General features: G+C 50.2%; 2 protein-coding genes and 1 long non-coding RNA gene across 5 annotated transcripts in view; 2 read left to right on the plus strand and 1 right to left on the minus strand.

Moving 5' to 3' along the window:
• PLAC9 (placenta associated 9) overlaps window positions 1-1,000 on the plus strand; it is a 13,120-nt gene extending 12,120 nt beyond the window's left edge. For both annotated transcript variants that reach the window (XM_040623998.1, XM_040623999.1), the window contains one exon: window positions 212-1,000. In XM_040623998.1, coding sequence (XP_040479932.1) covers window positions 212-258 — 47 coding nt within the window. In that variant the 3' untranslated portion in view covers window positions 259-1,000. The remainder of the gene's footprint in view (window positions 1-211) is intronic.
• A 4,002-nt stretch (window positions 1,001-5,002) lies between these two features.
• Window positions 5,003-10,346, plus strand: LOC103667857. The gene is made up of 2 exons (XR_569882.2): window positions 5,003-6,349; window positions 6,840-10,346. It is a non-coding gene; the product is annotated as an uncharacterized LOC103667857 (long non-coding RNA).
• Window positions 9,926-19,021, minus strand: part of ANXA11 (annexin A11) — a 40,935-nt gene continuing 31,839 nt past the window's right edge. For both annotated transcript variants that reach the window (XM_040624000.1, XM_040624001.1), the window contains exons 8-15: window positions 18,456-18,546; window positions 17,971-18,050; window positions 17,791-17,847; window positions 15,495-15,588; window positions 13,748-13,843; window positions 12,749-12,807; window positions 12,426-12,548; window positions 9,926-10,747 (exon numbers count right to left, since the gene is read on the minus strand). In XM_040624000.1, coding sequence (XP_040479934.1) covers window positions 10,688-10,747; window positions 12,426-12,548; window positions 12,749-12,807; window positions 13,748-13,843; window positions 15,495-15,588; window positions 17,791-17,847; window positions 17,971-18,050; window positions 18,456-18,546 — 660 coding nt within the window. In that variant the 3' untranslated portion in view covers window positions 9,926-10,687. The remainder of the gene's footprint in view (window positions 10,748-12,425; window positions 12,549-12,748; window positions 12,808-13,747; window positions 13,844-15,494; window positions 15,589-17,790; window positions 17,848-17,970; window positions 18,051-18,455; window positions 18,547-19,021) is intronic.

Below are 19,021 nucleotides of genomic sequence, written 5' to 3' on the forward strand. Positions count from 1 at the left end.
CCCCCGCGCCCTCCCCCCCCGCGTTCCCCCCCCCCCCCCCCAAAGCTCCTGGGCTCCTTTCAGGTCCCTTGCAAGGAGCCCGTCCTGCGCCACCACAGAGCCCCCTACTCCCTCCCTGTGCCCTGTGTTCCCTGGCCTGGGAGGTCCAGGGGACTGGGAGGGGAGGGGAAGGCAGGGGCCTGCAGCACTCCGAGCTGCCCGTCTCTTTCAGATGGCTTTGGAGCACCCGAGCCTGCCCTGCCCAGCAGCTGGAAGTGACACACGTGTGTGGGGGACAGCTCTCCTCTGAGAACAGAGCCTGCCTTCCAGCCTGCCTTCCTCAGCTTGGTGCAAGATAAAAGCTACTCCCTTGTGTCCCCCCCCCCCCCGTGTTGGCTGACAGTGNCCCCTATAGCCACAGCCCCTTCTCCATCGACTCCCAGACCCTGACGCCCACGTCCTCCTGGGGGCTCAGACCGCGGAGACCCCCGGTGGTCTGTGCTGCTGCCCTCCTTATTTATAGGGGCAGACAGGGCAGGAGTTGGCTCAGAGATGAGGCACCTGAAGCCCAGAGAAGGTGACACAGCACAAGGGCCCTCAGAGTAGCCTCCCTACTCAAACTGTGGCCATCGACGAGCAGCAGTGGCCTCACCTGGGAGCCTGTCAGAAACGCAGAATTTGGGGCCCAACCCAGAGCTCCCGCATCAGAATCGACATTTCAGTGAGATACCCAGGGGAGATGTGTGCAAATCTGTGTGCGATTTTTTTAAAGTTTTCTCTTGATGTAAAATTCACACAACATAAATCTCAAAATTTTAATCATTTTCAACGGTACCAATTCAGTGGCTTCACATGGTTGTATGCTAATTCCAGAACGTTTTCATCTCCCCGCAAAGACACCCTGTACCTATAAGCAGTAACTTACCACTGCCCCTCCCACCAGCCCTCGGAAACCACTAATATTTCTATCTCTGTGGACTTGCCTATTCTGGAGATTTCATATAAATGGTATCATTCAGTATGTAGCCTTTATGTCAAATTTTTTTCCCACTGAGCACAATGTTTTCAGGGTTCATCCATACTGTAGCTTGTATCAGCACTTCATTCCCTCTTAGGGCCGACGCTAGTCCGCTGTACGGACATGCCACCTTGGACACACCACCTTTACTCGCGCATCAGTCGGTGGACATGTGGATTGTTCGCACTTTCTGGCTATTACGAACAATGCTGTGAATATTTATGTACAAGATGCTGTGTAGACATGTTTTCACTCTTGGGTCCCTAACTAGGGATGGAATTGCTGAGTCAAATAGTGACTCTATGTCTAAGTTTCTAAAGAACCGCCAGACTGTTTTTGCACAGTCGCTGTACCATTTTACCCTCCCACGAACAATGTGTATAGAAGGGTTTCAGGTTTTCCACATCTTCACCACCTGTCTTTTTGTTTATAGCCGTCATACGAGGTGTGAAGTGGTAACTCATTGTGGTTTTAAGTTCAATTTGCCTAATGATGATGAGCATTTTTTCTTGTGTTTCTTGGCCATTTGTCTTTTGTGGAGAAATGTCTCTTCCAGTCCTCTGTCCATTTAGAGAATTGCAGTCTTTTTGTTGTTGAGTGGTAAGGGTTCTATATGTATTGTGGATACTAAGCTTTTATCGGATAGAGGACTTGCAAATATTTTTTCCCGTTCTGTAGGTTGTCTTTTTACTTTCTTGACTATCCTTGAATTAGAAAAGTTTTAATTTTGAATTTTGAAGTCTAATTTATATGTTTTTTTCTTATTGCTTATGTTTTGGTGTCATATCTAAGAATCCATTGCCAAATCCAAGGTCATGAATATTTATTCCTGTTTTCTTCTAAGATATTTATAGTATTCCATTTAGTTTTTAAAATCTATTTTGAATTACTTTTTGTATATGGTGTGAGGCGGGGATCCGACTTCATTCTTATGCTTGTGGATATTCAGTTGTCCCTCCATTATTTGTTGAAGAGAATATTCCTTCCCCCTCAAATGGTTCTGGCACCCTTGTCCAAAATCAATTCAGCAGAGATGTTTAGGTTTCTCAATTCTATCCCATCCATATGTCTATCTTTATGCCAGTATCACGCTGTTTGAATTACTGTAGCTTTGTACTGTAGCTTAAGTTTTGAAATTAAGAAGTGTGAGATCCCTGACTTTGTTGTTCTTTTCCAAGACTTTTTTGTCTATTTGGGGACCAGTCCCTTACAATTCCATATGCCTTTTAGGATCAGCTTGTCCAAGTCTGCAAAAAGGTACCTGGAATTTTTACAGGGATTAGATTGAATCTGTAGATCAATTTGGAGAGTATAGACCATGTCAACAATACTAAGTCTGCCAATCCATGAGCACAGGATGTTTTGTATTTTTTGTTTTTCAGTGTACAAGTCTTATACCAACTGAAATTTATCCTTATTTTGTTCTTTTTGATATTATAAACAGGATCTTTTTGTAAAAAAGATTATTTATTTATTTATTTATTTATTTATTTATTTATTTATTTGACAGAGAAAGACAGCACAAGCAGGGGCGAGGAGGGCAGGGGGAGAGGGAGAAGCAGACTCCCCACTGAGCAGGGATCCTGATGCGGGGCTCGATCCCAGGACCCTGGGATCATGACCTGAGCCGAAGGCAGACACTTAACTGACTGAGCCATCCAGGTGCCCTATAAGTAGGATCCTAATTACATTTGCAGATTGTTCACCTGCTACTATATAGAAACACAGCTGATTTTTGTATTTTGATCACGTCTCCTATATCCTGCAACTCTGCTGAATTCATTTTTTAGCTCTGCTAGTTTTTGTGTGGATATGATTTATAATTATCTACATAAGATCATGTCATCTGTGAATAGCAAGTTTTACTAATTTTCAATTTGGGTGCTTTTTCCTTTTCTTGCCTTATTGTTCCGGCTAGAGCTTTCAAAACAATGTTGACTACTAGTGGCAAGAGCGAACATTTTTATCTGATTTCTGATCTTTTCACCATTACGTATGTCAGCTGTGGCTTTTCATAGATGCCCTTTAGACAGGGTGATAAATATTCCTTCTTAGTTTCTTTTATTTTTGTTTTTAATCATCCAAAGGCATTGGGTTTTCTCAAATGCTTTTTCTGCATCAATTGGTTTTTATCCCCCTTCAGTCTATTAATAGGGTTATTACACGGATTGATTTTTGTATATTGAATGATCCTTGTATTCCTTTGATAAATCTCACCTGGTCGTGGTGGCCAATCCTTTAAATACACTGCTAGATTCAGTTTGCTGCTATTTCATTGAGGATTTTTTGCACGAATCTTGTGAGTTCTTTGTCTGGCTTTGGTATCAAGGTAACACTGGTCTCACATAATGAGTTAGGAAGTGTTCCCTCCTCTACGTTTTGGGAAGAGTTTAGCAGGATTGGTGTTACTTTAAATGCTTGACTGAATTCACCATGAAGCCTCCTGGCCTTGGCTTCTTCTTTATTGAGAGGCTTTTATTACTGATTTAATTTCTTGCTCCAGGTCTATTCAGATTTTCTATTTCTTCTTGAATCAGATTTGGGAATTTGCGTGTTTCTAGGAATTTTCCCATTTTATCTAGGTTATCTAATATGTTGACATACAACTGTTGACAATATTTTCTTATAATTGTATAATAAACTTAAATAAAAGTTTTTCTATAAGGTTGTCAGTAATGTTCCCACTTTGATTTCCAATTTCAGAAACTGAGTTTCCTCTTTCTGTCAGTCCGTCGTCAATCTAAAAGTTTGTCAATTCTGTTGATCTTTCCAAAGAACCACTTCTTTCATTGATCCTACTGTTCCTGTATTCTATTTTATTGCTTCTAATCTTTATTATTTCCTCCCTTCTGGTGGGTTTGGGTTTACCTTTTCTTCTTTTTCTAATTCCTTAAAGTGGAAAGTTAGGCTATTGATTTGAAATCTTTTTTCTTTTTTAATGTAGTCATTTATAGCTATACACTTCCCTCTGAGTGCTTTTTTAAAAAGTATATTGTTTATAGTTTCCCCATATTCGTAAAATTTCCACATTTCCTCCTTTTATTTCTAATTACATCCCACTGTCATTGTAGAAGATAGTCTGTATAGTTTCAATATTTAGATTGTTTTGTGGTCTATGTGGGGAATTTTCCACGTGCACTTCAGAACACGTATTCTGTTGTTGTTGGCTTGACCGTTCTATTTATGTCTGTTAGGTCTAGTCGGTTTACAGTGTTGTTCGAGTGTTCTCCTTCCTTGTTATCTTTCATCTAATTGTTCTATCCAATAGGAAAGTGAGGCGTTGAAGTCTCCAACTAATATTAACTATTCATCCCTTCAATTCTGTCAAGTTTTGTTTCAAATTTTCTGGGACTCTACTGCTAGGTGCATATATGTTTATAATTGTTGTATCTTGATGGATTTACCCTTTTGTCAGGATATAATGTTGTTTGTCTGCCAGTATCTGCCTTTTTGAGAGTGAGAGTTTATGTCATTTATATTTAAAGCAATTACTAATAAGTAAAGGCTTGTACCATTTTGCTTTTTGTTTTCTATGTTGTATATTTTTTGGCTCCTTAATTCCTCATTATTGCCATATTTTGTGTGAGACAGATGGTTTTAACTATACCATTTTGATTCCCTTCTCAGTTCTTTTACTATGTTTTAGTTATTTCCTGGGATTGTATTAACACGGGGCTCAATCCCATGACCTTGAGATCATGACCTGAGCTGAAATCAGGAGCTGGGTGCTTAACTGACTGAGCCACTCAGGCATCCCTAACATCTTAATTTATAACAATCTATTACAAATTAATACCAGGTTTCAAAAGTATATGACAGCTTTGCTCCTACAAAGCTCTACCACCATCCTTTTTGTTATTGTCACAAATTACATCTTTATACATTTTGTGCCCATCAACAGAGTTATAATTATTGTTTGGTGTCATTTTTAAATCATACAGGAAAAAAAAGAGCTACAAACCAAAATATATATATATATATATTAATACTAATGTTTATGTTTACCTATGTAGTTACTTTTACCAACATCTTTTCTTTCTTCATGCAGATTTGAGTTACTGGTTGGTATCTTTCATTTCAGCTTGAAGGACTTTCTTTAGTGTTTCTTATAGGGCAGGTCTAGTAGTGGCAAACCATCTCCATTTTTGTTTATCCAGAAATGTCTTCATGTTTCCTTCATCTTTAAAGAATATTTTGCCAGATATAGGATTCTTTGCTGACATCTTTTCTTTCAGGACACTGAGTATGTCATCCCACTGCCGTCCTGCATGGTTTCTGACGAGAAGTCAGATGTTAATCTTATTGAAGGTCCCTTACATGTGACAAGTTGGTTCTCTATGCCTTTCAGGATTCTTTGTCTTTTGACGGTTTGATTATGTGTCTCCATGTGGATCACTTTATCTTGCTTATAGTTCACTGAGCTTCACGGATGTGTAGATTAATTTCTTCCATCAAACTGGTAAGTTTTCAGCCGTTGTTCCTTCAGATTGTTTCTGCTTTCTCTCTTCTCTGACTCCCATTACATGCATCTTGGTACACTTGATGGTGTCTCAAAGGTCTCTTAGGGTCTGTTAATTTATCTTCATTCTCTTTTCCTTTTGCTTTTCAGATTGGGAAATCTCAATTGGTCTATCTTGAAGTTTGTTGATGCTTTCTGACTTCTCCGATTTCCTCTTAAACCCCTTTAGTGAATTTTTCATTTTTATTGTACTTTTCAACTCCGGAATTTCTATTTGGTTCCTTTTTATAGTAACAGAAATTTTATCTATTCTGTTCTAATATAGATTTTACTTCTATTATGAGATTACAAAAAGGAACCAAACAGAAATTTGCATTTTAAAGACGGTTGATTTAAAGTCTTTGTTTGGTAAGTCCAATATTTGGGTTTTCCTGTTTCTATTCACAGATTTCTTGTGTTCCTGTGTCTGAGTCATACTTTCTTGTTTTGCATGCCTTGTAATTTTTGTTGAAAACTGGGTATTTGGAACACTATAATGTGACAACTCTGGAAACCAGAGTTTCCCCTTCCCCAGCATTTATTGTTGCTGCTTGCTGTATCAGTTGTAGTTTAGGGAGTTTTCTGAACTAAGTTTTTATTTTTTTTAATTATTTTTGGAATTCGTTTTTAAAGTTTGTATTCTTTGTCAGGTGTGGCCATTGAAGTCTCTGAATTCAGTTAGCTTCGTGGTCACTAGTGATTCAACAAATTTCCTTAAACTCCTGGAACCAACTCCCCACCCTCCACCCCACAATCTCCCGGTCTTTGCAGATGTGTCCTGTGTGCTGGAGCCAAGCCAAGACCTACCTTAGCCTTCACTTCCCGCTTGTGCAGGGCCAGAAAGTCCGCCAGAGGTGAGCACTTAGAGCCTTCTCAGGTCTTTTCTAAGCAGGCACTCAGCCCTGGGCATGTGTGTGGCCTTCTAGATTTCCAGAATTTGTGGGACCTCTCCAAAACCATTCTTCCCCAAAGCATCTTATTGCCAGCCTCTCTTCCCCAAACTTTTCAGTTTGTCTCCTGTTTGCTCCAACTGTTATCTCTTCCTAATACATTTGCCTTCCAATGTCCCCCAGGGCTGCCACCTCCACCCTGGGAGAGTTTCAAATTAGGTGAAATGAAAGCAAGTCATCTGAGCCAGTTTTTCAAGGAGCAACCAGACAGATAAAAATATCCGAAGTTCTTGAGAACAAGATCCATTTTATTCCCTCCAGTGCTAAGAACCCATACAGGGACCATGGGGTGTTGTTTATGAGGCTGCTGCTGAGCCGGGGGGCTGTGGGGGACAGGGCTGGGGTACATGAAAATGCAACAAAACCCTCTCACTGAGACCTTTTTTTTCTCAAGCATTGTCCGGCTGCTGCAGACTTTCCATCGGTTTTCGGTCTGGATAGCTGATTCGACAGTTCTCGCCATCTTATGTGTTGCTTTTGTGCACGAGGCACACTTTTGGAGGTCCCTACGCCACCATTTTTGGCTGACTACATTGAAGTTTAAGAAGCTCTGATTCAGTCTTTCAATTTACAAAGGGACAACAAAGGCCTAAAGAGGGGACTGTTTCAGGGTCACAGAGCAAATCCGTGGCCGACCTGATATCAGGACAGGATGCTTGACTCCCAGATGAGTGCTCTTTCTGCTCCAAGACAATGTCAACTCTTGCTGTTGGAAGGAACCAGGTTCAGAGTGGGCACCAGTGTTGGGCCAAGGAGGGCTTTCCAAGAAGTGAGGGCTGAGGGTAGGAGACCCTTGTAGAGCTGAGGGGTTCACCGACTGCATCTTATACTTGAGAAGGTCCCTGTAAGGGGCCAGGTAGAGGACTGAGTAATGATGTCCCAGTCTCTTAAAGGAACACAGCCAGAGAGAGCTTTCAGGTTTGATGGGGTGAAAACTTAAGCTGCTATCTACCTGTTGAAGATATCTGTGATGACTTAGCTTGGTTTCTGTTTCCAGGTCTGACTTTACTTCCACCAGCCAGGGCAGAAGGAACTGGCAGCAGAAATAAGGGGCTAAGTCCTAAGCTAGAGCAGTAACTCCTTGCCAAAGCAAGAGGGGGGACACGGCACGGTCACCCAGCTGTCACTCTGACCATGGGCATTTGCAGAGGTTCATCTTTCTAATCCCTCTTTCCCAAGTTGGGAGCACACTTGTCGCATCTTCCATCACCTGACTGAATTCCAAACTCAGCCTGCCTCCACTCCACCTGCTGCCGTGTGTGCGAACGAACACCCTTATCTCAGTTCTGTCTCAGCCAAGGAGCACTGAGATCAGCATCAGAATGACGAGGCAAGCAGGATACAGAAGCAGTTTCCTGGCGCCCAGGCCTGCTCAGCTCTGTGCGGTTGGGGCCCAGGGACCTGCATTTTAAGAAGCTCCTCAGATGGTCCCGCTGCACACTAGGGTTTGAGTGCCGCCACTGCGGGCCCATTTCCCCATCCACAAAGTCAGCGTCCTTACGCAGCCCGACATACAGCAGGATGGTTTCTTTAGTTTTGTACCCAAGACCAGTGACTCCTGTGCCTCACCCCAGTCCTGGTTCTGCCCCTAACACGGGGCTCCTTCCAATGCCCCACAGCTGCTGAGAATTCACTCAGGGCTGAATTCACCTGGTATCGCACCCTCTAGTAGCTTCTGAAAGCGATGCTAGATGTGCAGCAAGAACTGGTCTTGCTAACACCTCCAGGAGGCAAAAAAAAAAAAAAAGAAAGAGCGAGTGTAGTTCTCTCCTAGAAAGATGACCTGTAAGGTTGAAGGTCTCCTTCCCCATCTTTTTTTTGTTCTGAGCATAATCACCAGACTTGTTAACCGCCCATTGACCTTGGAAGGCAGTAAATGCCTTTACCTCTGGAGAGCTCAGTGAAGAGTTCATGCTGTCCTCCAGCCCATACTTATTATGGGTTGGATCCCATGGGCATGACCAAGAGGGCAGCTTGGGGGACAGGAAGGTGGAGAGAAACCAGGACCTGGACCGGAATGAACACAGATGGTCCCCAAGTGTGTGGACCAGGGGTCACAGGCTCAAAGGCCTACAGGGGCCAGACAGGTAGCATGCAACAGGGAGTGGCGGGGCCTGTGGCAAAAGACAGCATAGGCTTAAAGGGGGCAGCTGCAACCTGGCTCCAGCGGCTCCGGGTCTGCAGGGTTGCCAGAATTTGATTTTTCAAGAGAAGCCAGAATTCCAGATTTTTTAAAAATATAAAATCTCTCAATACCTCAATGTTGGCAATAAATTCAAATGTCTGAAAAGACTCTTTGGGGAGGAAAATAAATGCATGTGCGGTCAGAAACTGCCTGCTGGACACCAGGCTGCAACGTCTGGTGAGACGACGAGGCAGAGGAATGTCACAGAACATCTACAGTCTCCTTAGAGGGGGCTGAACGTAGGCCCCGGCACAGCTTAGGACGCCGCCGGGGTCCACCTGAGTTTGCAGCAAGTCGTGTCACGCCAGTCAGTCCATCCCACCAGGCAGGGCCCACCTGGCACCCAAGAGCAAGGGGCCTGTCCTAGGGGAGGAGCACCTCAGCCAAGCATGCTGGGTCTTGTTTTGAGGCTGCAGGCATGGAGACAGGGGATCTGACTCGAAGAGCAGTGCCCACATCAACCTCTCTGGCTCAGGCAGGTGGATCTAGAGGGGCAGGCTAGGGTCTAGCTCATGGCTGCCCCATGCCCCTGGGCCATCCTTTTCTCTCACTATGTCCAGGGGACAGTGAGGGTGGTGTTCCCAGGCAGACATCTACTCTGGCGACAAGCCATTCCCTGGGGCCTCTGCCAGGGCCCAGCTGGCTTGATCTCCCACCTCAGTCCTGAATGCTCTCCTTTCTAAACTCCCAACAAAGGAGGTCAGAAAGGGAGTGAGTGGAGAACCCTGGCCAGCAAGGCAAGCTCCAGGCTTCTGGACAGAATGATGTCTGGAAACTCTGCTCCTTCTGGACTCACCCTCTCCCACCACCACCAGCCAAGGGGCCAACGGCCCACCAGGACCACAGCCAGGAGCACCCTCTCAGACCGAAGGGTCCCTGAGGGGGCGTGAGGGGAGGCGCTAGTCTTGTGGCTCTCTGGGTTGTTCCCACCCTCCTCCTCTGGCGTCCAGCCATGAGGCCTACCCCAGGAGTCATGCCCATGCCCTCCTGCCCGTGCCTCTTCTTCAGGACCCGGATGAAGGACCACACTCTTCCTACCTTGTCCTCGGTGGACTGCACCACACCCGCATCTGAAAATCCACACACCTCTTTAGCATCTGGGCCCGGAGCACGGATTTCAGGAACCTCCCTTCTCATTCCTTACAACCCGGGCCTCCATAAATTACCTATGCTCACAGTCTCCTGAGCATAAGTTTCTACTTAAAGTCATATAAATTTTCACTGGCTATTAAAGGCGAGAACCCTGAGCTACAGGCAGAATCATGAGGCAGAAGAAAACAAGCTGGCACCAGGGAAACATTTCCAAAATGTTCCAGAGCTGGCTGACTTTAATTTAGAAAGTTTTTGGCTATTAACATTCAGGTTTAAGGCACATTCCAAATTACAAGAAACCCTGTCACGGGCAGGGAGCTGGCTTTGTTCTCATGGTTTTGCATGGAAGAAGGAACAGATGACTTTCTGGCCTTTCTCTTCTTCTTCTTTCTTTTCTAAGAAAACTCTAAGGAGTGAGTTTGGCAATAACAAAGCTGATGACACATTCTCACCAGACGCAAAGATTATTGTTAAAGGTCTTCCCTTTTACTCCTTACTGAGGACACGGTGCTCCCCCGCCAACCTCTCACCCAAAATGTGTACGCAGCAAAGACTCGTATGCATCTGTCTGGCAAGGACTATTAAAAAAAAAAGATGTCTCCAAATAAAAATTTAAAATTACATGACTAATAGGAAGCCAAGAGTCTCAGCCACAAGCAAAAGAGACTGATTGTGTGAGTCAGGAAATAAAATGTCTGCTTTAGCAGCAAGCGGCCGTGAGGGCTGGGGAGGAAAAGGCGCCCTGAGAGAGGGACCCAGGTCCTACAGCACGAGCGCGTTACACGGAGCAGGAGAGGAGGGCGGAGGTGGGGGACGGGCCAAGGCTCTACTGACGGACGGGCTGCACCGGGACACCCGGGGGACTCTTTTGTGAACTTGTTAGAAACAGATGGACATTCTTTTGACCTTTTCCTGGCATCGCTGTTGCTGGCAGGCGGACAGAAGGGTGAGCCACCAGTCACAGCTCAGTCGTTGCCACCACAGATCTTCAGCAGAATCTTCTGGTAATCCCCCGAAGTGTCTCCCTGGTCGCAGAAACAAGGAAAACATCAGTTAAGGGAGCTGCGGCCAGTTTTGGCCTATCTCCTGATTTTCTTCTGCCCAAGCGCTGCTGCAGGGAGGTGGGCCCCGGCGGGGAGAGTCCCCACCCCTGGTCCCAGTGTGGGACAGGCTCAAGGCGGCCCAAACCTAGCCCGGAGCATGCGGCTCAGCCTCCCCAACCCCCTGCTGGAAAAAAGACAGCTACATTCACCCCAATGATCAAAGTCAGAATTTGAAAAATAGACACGCAAAATTTAGAACAGCTCCCCCAAACCCCTAACTCAGGGTTAACTCATGGCGGCCTTTTCTTGGTGCATCTTCGTTGTGCTGGACCAAGGCTCACATGACGCGGTCCTACACGCGCTCTGGAGTGCGATCTCCTGCGGCCGGAGCGTGGAGTGCACGGCACTGCTACCACCTGGGTGTCCCCGCTCACACCGGCCTCTCCTCCCTGACTCTGTCACACTCCCATTAGAAGTGCAGAACACACTTAGCTAACTTCTTTAAAAAAATTATTTATTTTAAATGTTAATTTTATTTATTCTTTATTTACGTGGGGCTTGAACTCATAACCCCAAGATCAAGAGTCGCACATTCTACTGACTGAGCCAGCCAGGCGCCCCACGGTTAGCTAACGTCTGACCATGTCCTTCCACCACGTCCTTCCTCGGGGGTGAGGCCTATGGCCTCTTCCAGTAGCCCACGGGTACACGGGAGCCACTTTGTGAATAACTACGAATCGTCTGCTATCAACAGCAGCAGTTTTACAGCCAGAAAGTGGAGATGAGCTGTTCTCGGTGACAGGCCCGACATCAAGTCTGAGGGGGTCTGAAATCAGACGGGCCCGACATCCAGTCCGAGGGGGTCTGAAATCAGAAGCTGGTTGTAGTGACTCTGGTTTCAAGGCTCTCATGCAAGTTCAGAACTTAACGGTCAGAAGGCATTCATTCTGTCAGACTGGCCCCCGCGCACGGCGACAAAAGTGTAGCTAACGCTTCTGAGACACTTAACACGGGTCACACTGTGTGCCTGACAAGGACCGCCTCGTTCAGACTCCCTGAAGTCCTGGGGGCGGGGGGACTACTGTTGTCCCTCTCTTGGGGATGACGGCACTGGGGCTCGGGGAGGGTAAGGAAGCTGCTCATGGTCACACAGTCAGCAAGTGACAAGAGCCAGACTGGACTCCAGGCCGCGTGACCCCAGAGCCCTGGCGCTCAAGTGCTTCCAGGGCTGCCTCTGCCGTGCAGCTGGGTGACAGAAGGACTCATCGCCTCGGGACAGGAGTCCTCACCGACAGGTCACGGACTCACAGGGTGCCCGAGTGCCAAGGTGGGGAGGCCCTGCCTCTTCCCCAATGCCGGTGCTGGGACTCCCCCTCCCTTGCATCTACTGAGCAGCAGGGATGGTGGGTGCTGGGGAGATAGGGCGGGGGCACCAGCAGGGGCAAGACCCAGCCTGCCCTCAGGAGCTTCTAAGAGTCTGGGGGGCGACTGGACAAACCAAGAGAAGTCGAAGAGAGCAAGTACGAAGCCCACAGGCAGGACGCCCGTGCACGGCAGGGGCCAAGGTGGCCACAGTTCCGAGCAGGGAGGTACAGGGGCCAAGGGGAGTGGCCAGGGAGGTCTGCAGGAGCCAGGCCGCTCGCCCCCCAGAGGGCCGTACCGAGATGTCGTGGTACAGCGACTTGCCGTACAGCCGCTTGTACTCCATTCTGATGTCCAGGAGGTCGGTCTCACTGCGAGACACCATGATGCGAATGAGGGTCCGGTCCTTCGTTCCCACTCCCTGAGGAGAGTCCACCAAGGGCATGAGCAACGGGCCTCCTTACTGTCCCACCCTCCCCCCGTGGGCCCTCTGTCCTCTTGGCTGAGGGGTGGCTCTCCTCGTGCCTTCTGCCCTGAGCAAGGTCCCGGTCACGGGGGGGGGGGGGCTGAGACAACCCCCCCCATTCCCTGCCCAGACCCCTGCACATGGGAGGCACGTACCCTCATGGCCTTGTTGAGCCTTTCAGCAAAGAAGGCTGGAGTATTCTTGAGACATTTCACTAGAAGAGAGAAACAGAGCATAACTCCATTTGCAGAAAACTCTCGGCCCAAGGGGCCATGGAGAGAACGAGTGCCCTTGTGCGAGGCCACATGGGACACATCCACCTTCCTCTCCTCGTTCTCCTCCAGGCTCAATTATCTGTGATCCTGGCTCCGGCTCTTTGGAAGAGAAACACGCACAGCCCGGACCCCAACCTTGACCTCCTTCCGGGCAACAGTGCTGCTCCGGCGTGCGGGGCAACCTAGGGGCTGTGACCTCCACGGAGGAAGGACGACCGAGTGGCACGAATGTCTCAGGCCACGATCCCTGTGTCCTGGGGGACACACAGGGAAATGGGGAGGATTCGCCATCTGCCCTGGCCAGAAAGCTCCAAGAAAAGCACAGCAAAAGACGGCCAGACTGTGACCTCCCCACAGGGTACGGAGAAGCTGCGAGGCCTGGGCAGGCAGGCAGCCGCAGAGCGGGTCGGGCCCTGCTGCAGAGGGCACGGTCCCCGCAAGAGGCACTCCACGGTTCCGGGAGCGAAGCCAGCTTTCCCGAGCCAGGGCCTGCTCTGCTGTTGCAAGTAAAAAGCTTTCCACGTGTTTCCATCACAAACATCTGACAACTGCCTGCAGGGATGTATTTTTAGAGGAAACTTGGCAGGATGTGAGTCATCTTCCTCCGGGAGGGCAGCTGGCCGCTGTCCCACTGGTGCCCACGCCGCAGCTCCTTCCCCAGAGCGGTGCCTGAAATATACACAGCACCCCCCACCCCGGGCAGTTGGAGGTACAGTACACCGCGAGCCGGGACGCACGCTGCTTTCCCACCATTTCGGCACAGGATTTAGCAATCCTGGATCACGAGTTCCGCAGCCAGAGAAGGGTGAGCACCCTGCAAACGGACAACGCACACCAGCCCCAGGTGGGCAGGCGGCAAGGCGGGCCCGGGACGCCTACCCACGGCCAGCATGCCCCGCTCCAGGTCCCCGGACATCTCCCGGCAGATGCTCTTCTCGATGTCTCGGCCTGTCATCCGCTGATACTCGTTGAAAACTAGTGGAAAGAGAGAAGGAACAAGTTACGGACTGAATTCTGTCCCCACAAAGTCCTACGGTGACGTCCTCACCCCCAGTACACCTCAGAATGTAACTATATTTGGACGTACAGCCTTTAAAGAGGTGATTAAATTAGAACGAGGCCCTTAGCGTGGCCCCTAACCCAATCTGACCAGTGGCCTTGTAAGAAGAGATCTGGACACACAGGGAAACACCAGGGATGCACATGGGGGAGAGAATGTTTTAGAACACGGCAAGAAGCCGGCCATCTGCAGGCCAGGAGAGGCCTCGGAAGAAACCCACCCGCTGACACCTTGGTCTGGGACTTCCAGCCCCCAGGACGGTGAGAAAATGAGTATCTGTCACGTAGGTCACTTGGTCTGCGGTGTTTTGTTGTGGCCGCCCGAGCAAACGATCATGGGACACTCCCGGCCTTGCCAGAGCCCACCTCTGCCCTCGGCTTACGGTACCCCAGGCGGCCCCACTGACCAGGCCCACCCAGCTCTCGAGTCAGGCAGGCTCTTCACCCCACGACGCACGTGCAACCCGCTCCCATCAGCTCATGGCTCACCCGGGTCACACCTTAACTACCCCACCAGCACCCCTCCACACACACCGGCAGAGTTTTCACTCTCTTCTCAAATCCCTTCACTTTCAGTCCATGCCCACATTCCTTCTCCATCATTCCACGTGTCTGTCTTGTCTCTCAGTCGGACTATGAGCTAATGCCCTTCTGGCCCCCACAGCCTCCCCGAGGACAAGCTGAACGGCCACGGCAGCGGCACTCCAGGCTCCTAGTGAGGCAGGTGGCCCAGTGGAGACCCGTGTGCTAACTCTAGCTCTGGCCTTAGCGCGTGCACAGACCAGGGGCCTGGGTGTTCACTCAGGCCCCCACCGTGCTGCTAAGTGTGGCTGTCATTCTCAGTCCTGACCTCCCCCCCAACTCAGGGCCTTTGCACTTGCAGCCCTGTCCTGTTTTTAACTGGAATGTCATGACCTCAGCAAGGACCACCCCAAGCACCATCCCTGACCCCCGCACCACTCCCTATCCCTGTTTCCAACTTTATTGTCTGTCACTAAAGTATTTACCATCTGGCACGGATTTCACTTAATTTTTGTTTACAGCCTGTCTCCCAGAACAAGAATGTGAGCCTCAGGACAGCAGCGGTTCCACATGCTGCACCCTGCGGCTTCCCCACGCCCACTCCGGGACCTGGCACGGGGCAGGAGCCTGGTTTACAGACCCCGAATGAATGAGTATACAATGTATGTTCGTACAGCACAGCGATCAACTGCCATGCTGATTTTTGTACGCCACGCTTTGGAAAGCATCGGATCAGGAGCTCTTGAAGGCTCTCTCAACTCTAAGTTCTCAACTCTAATTTCCACCTTCCGGGGTATAAAGACGGCAGCCAGCAGGAGGCTGCCACTTCTCTCACCTCTTCCTTTGCTTTCCTCCAGAACCAGATGAACGCGGAAACTCCGGAAACCCGCTGATAAGATCTTTTCTATCACCACCAGGGGGCTCTTTTAAGGAAGAGTAAGCCCCAGGCACAGTGGGACTGCCAAGGGTTCCTGCTGGCTGTCTCCCCTTCATATCTTGTCTGCCCTCATCTACCTGGCCCTAAGGAGGCCTGAGACCGCCTTACCTGCCACCAGGTGGGCCCGGCTCCGGGAGCACAGAATTGCGTTGAACTTGGACTCATCTGTTCCCAGGCGGTTCTCCCCAGCTGCATACAGCTCCTGGACAGAGGGGAAGATGGGCATGCAATGTGGGCCTCACCCCAGAGACCGGGCCCAGGTGACCAAGGACAGCCGTGCAGGTCCACTCGGGAAGGAAACAGGAGCAGGGCCCTGGCTGTGCTCCATGCAGCGTGGACTAGACACCATCCACGCATCGTCTCGCCAGGCAACACAGGATTCTGAGGCAGGCTGGTGGGCGGGGCAGGGGGCGAGCGCAGGACAGCCAGGACCAGGAGCACCAAGGCCTGCTGAGGCCGGGACAGGCAAGGGACAGCTTTAATCCCAGTGAGGGAGCAGCAGCACAAGGAGGGGGACAGCAGAACGAGGGCTGGGCTGGTCCTAGCTCTGCTGCCAACTTGCTGGGGGGCTCCAGGGCCCTCCTGCAGCCGCACTTCCTCACCTCTGAAATGCGAAGGTCAGATTAGATTCGGGGTCACAAATTTGAAAGCCCAAAGCGGTTAGCCGGGGAACTTAAATGAGGGAAACAAGCCAGCTGTAAGGCCAGAAGGTGGTGGGGACGGAGGCTGGGCATGCGGAGGGGTGATCGGTCTCAGCACACCGCTGGGCCCTTTAACAGAGGGGCGCGGGCCCACGGTTACCAGAAATCCGGATTTGTTTTTTAAGATTTTATTTATTTATCTGATAGAGAGAGAGAGAGCACAAGGAAGGGGAGCGGGAGAGGGAGAAGCAGGTTCCCCACTGAGCAGGGAGCCCGATGCGGGGCTCGATCCCAGGACCCTGGGACGGTGGCCTGAGCTGAAGGCAGACGCTTAACTGACTGAGCCACTCAGGCGCCTCCAGAAATTCAGATTTCTGTATAAAATTTCCCAATCTTTATAAGTAGTTTCCCTATCTATAAGGGGGAACAATAAATATTACGACAGTACTAGAACAATGACTAGATTACAATTATGGATGTGGGACTGCATGCGGCTGGCACTTTCCCTGTGTTTCCCTGCGTATACCATAAGAATATTTGCAAACAGGCAGAATTTGCACTTGCTTGTTAAATTTTTGCAAGTTTGCGCCCCAAATATTTGCCAATTTTCAACCCCCCACACCAGATGGCTCTTGGATCTCAAGGCACTGATGGCCAGGGGAGGAGGGCAGCCACCAGGGGCTCAGAGATCCCACAGGTCAAGGTAAGGCAGGAACAGGTCCACAACTAAGAAGACAGAGAAGTGGGCACAAAACCTTGAAAGTAAGGCAGCTTCTGCCTCGGTCAGGGAATGCAGGCCCGTCTAGCAGACAGGAAAGCAGGAACAGGAGAATTCCCACTGGGGCAAGGGCCAGGGCTGGGAGCCTGGGGATGCCCAGCCCTGAGTCCAGAAATGGGAGTGCATGTCTCAAGCCAGGGGAGATGTGAAGGCAGACTCTAAAGGAGGGCATCTGGGGTATGGCCGAGACAAGGCTCAACCTCCCTGTGCCTCAGTGTCCCCATCTGGAAAGGAAATGGACCAGATCAGAAGAGCAGCTATCTTCCAGCCCTAAAAAAGGGCCCTCCACAGAGGTCCTCTTCAGCCTGACAGATGGCAGAAATAAGGGGACCACTGGCAGCTCCTGGTAAATGCCAGGCTGGGGGTGGCAGGGGCGACAAAGGGGGAGAGAGGCCTAGCCAGCTCCATCCCACCAGGAAGCTATGGCTCTCTCCAGCCAGAACTGCTGTGGTCCAAGTTCATCAGTGGGAAACCCAAGCTCCTCCAGAGAGGTGACGACCCAACAGAGAGAGGGAATGGGAGAGACCACTGCCTTTTGTCTACAATCACGCCCATCTGGGGACCCAGGCACAATTCTAAGACCGCACAACTAATGGGACAGCTGGTTTCTAGGCTCTGACCTTCAAAAGCCAAACAGGCAAGTGTAATGTCTGCCCGTCTGCAAACACAATGACATATGCAACCGAACACAGGCAGAGGACCAGGTCACATGAAATCCCACACCCATCACAACCTACCAGCTCTTGTCACACTTGATTGTCTCCCAGGTTCACGCCGAGGGGGGATCAGAAGCCTACAGAGGCAGGGGGACACTCAAGGTCTCAGGGGTGATAAGCAGCAGAGCCCACCCGAGACTCACAGCATCTGGAACCCGTTCCTTATCAGTTGCTCTTTCTACCCCAGAGCCCCTCCCTCATGAAGAAGAAAGCGGGGGGCGTGCCCTGACTCCAGGAGCCCAGCTGGGGCACCTGACCATCACACCCACCTGGGCATCTCTCTGGACCAGCGTCATGTCCACATTGGTGCTTTCATCCCGGTTCCCCTGAAAGGAAGCAGGAGGTACGGTCAAGGCCGCTCCCTGCAGTTGCGTACCTTCCCTGTCCCCGTGCCTTTTCCACCTCTCTCTGCTCTGAGCCCTGAGCTCCGTCGTGGGTGGGAAGGGTACCTGAGACAGAGAGATGAGGAGCCGCTGGAAGTGCCCCGATGTGTCGCTTCGGATGGCCTCCTCCAGGGTCTTTTTGAATTCTGAAAGGGAGACACAGGGAAGTCTCACCCTGCAGCCACAGTCAGCTGCAGACACCGGCAAGAGAAGGGCCCAGGAGTCCTGGGTGCGATGAGACAGGTGGTCCACACGGCCCTCCAGGGACAAGGGGGCTGTGACCTCCAGGCAGACCTGGCCTCTGTCAGGCTCGGCCCAGACCACACCCAAGAGGTTCTTCCCTCCCCACCCCACCCTTACCTTAGTCACCTGCCCCGTGTGCAAACAGCAGGCAGGGCTGGGTCTTGCATCAAGGCCCCACGTGTTGGGGGGGGCAAGAGATGAGGTGATAAGAAGGCCAAGAAGGTCTGAGAGGCCGTGGGAGAGGGTGTGGCCAAGGCCCAGGAAGCATAGGAGTCTGTGCAGGGCTGAGGCATGGGCGCAAGCCTAACCTGTTTTGTAGGCTCTGCTTAATTCCCGGATGTGCTCATTGCTGCGGGAGGCGAAGATCTCGATTAGGCAGGCTTCATCAGTGCCAGCCCCCTAAGGTGGCAGAGAACACAAACCACAAGCTTGTCACAGCTCCCTCACCGGCACCCAGGGAAGAGAGCAGGTGTCCTCTGCCCCATGGCACAAATCCCAGCAGTAGCGGCCGCCCCGGTGGCCCTGCTGCTGCTGCTGTCCAGGCCTGAGGCAGCCAAGCTCCCCTCCACCGCCCCAGGCCCAGAAAAGTGCCAGATCATGAGCGTGATGTGGTCACGAACAGAGGTCTCACGAAGGACCACGCTCATTCCCCCACCAGGAAACTGAGCATTAGAGAGGTGTGGTGACTTGTCCGAGGCCACACAGTAAATGGTGGGTTGAGATGTAGACCCAGATCTGTTTTATTCCAAGTTCAGCTCATGAACGAGACAAGACACAAGTGAAAAATGGGTATAAAGCATGAGTAGAAGTGTGGAAAGAGGAGAGCCCTGGACTGGACTGTGGGGCACCTGAAGATATCTAGAAGAGGCAGCAC

The sequence above is a fragment of the Ursus maritimus genome, unplaced genomic scaffold, assembly GCF_017311325.1.
Source record: "Ursus maritimus isolate PB19 unplaced genomic scaffold, ASM1731132v1 scaffold_7, whole genome shotgun sequence".
In the NCBI taxonomy this organism is placed as follows: Eukaryota; Metazoa; Chordata; class Mammalia; order Carnivora; family Ursidae; genus Ursus; species Ursus maritimus.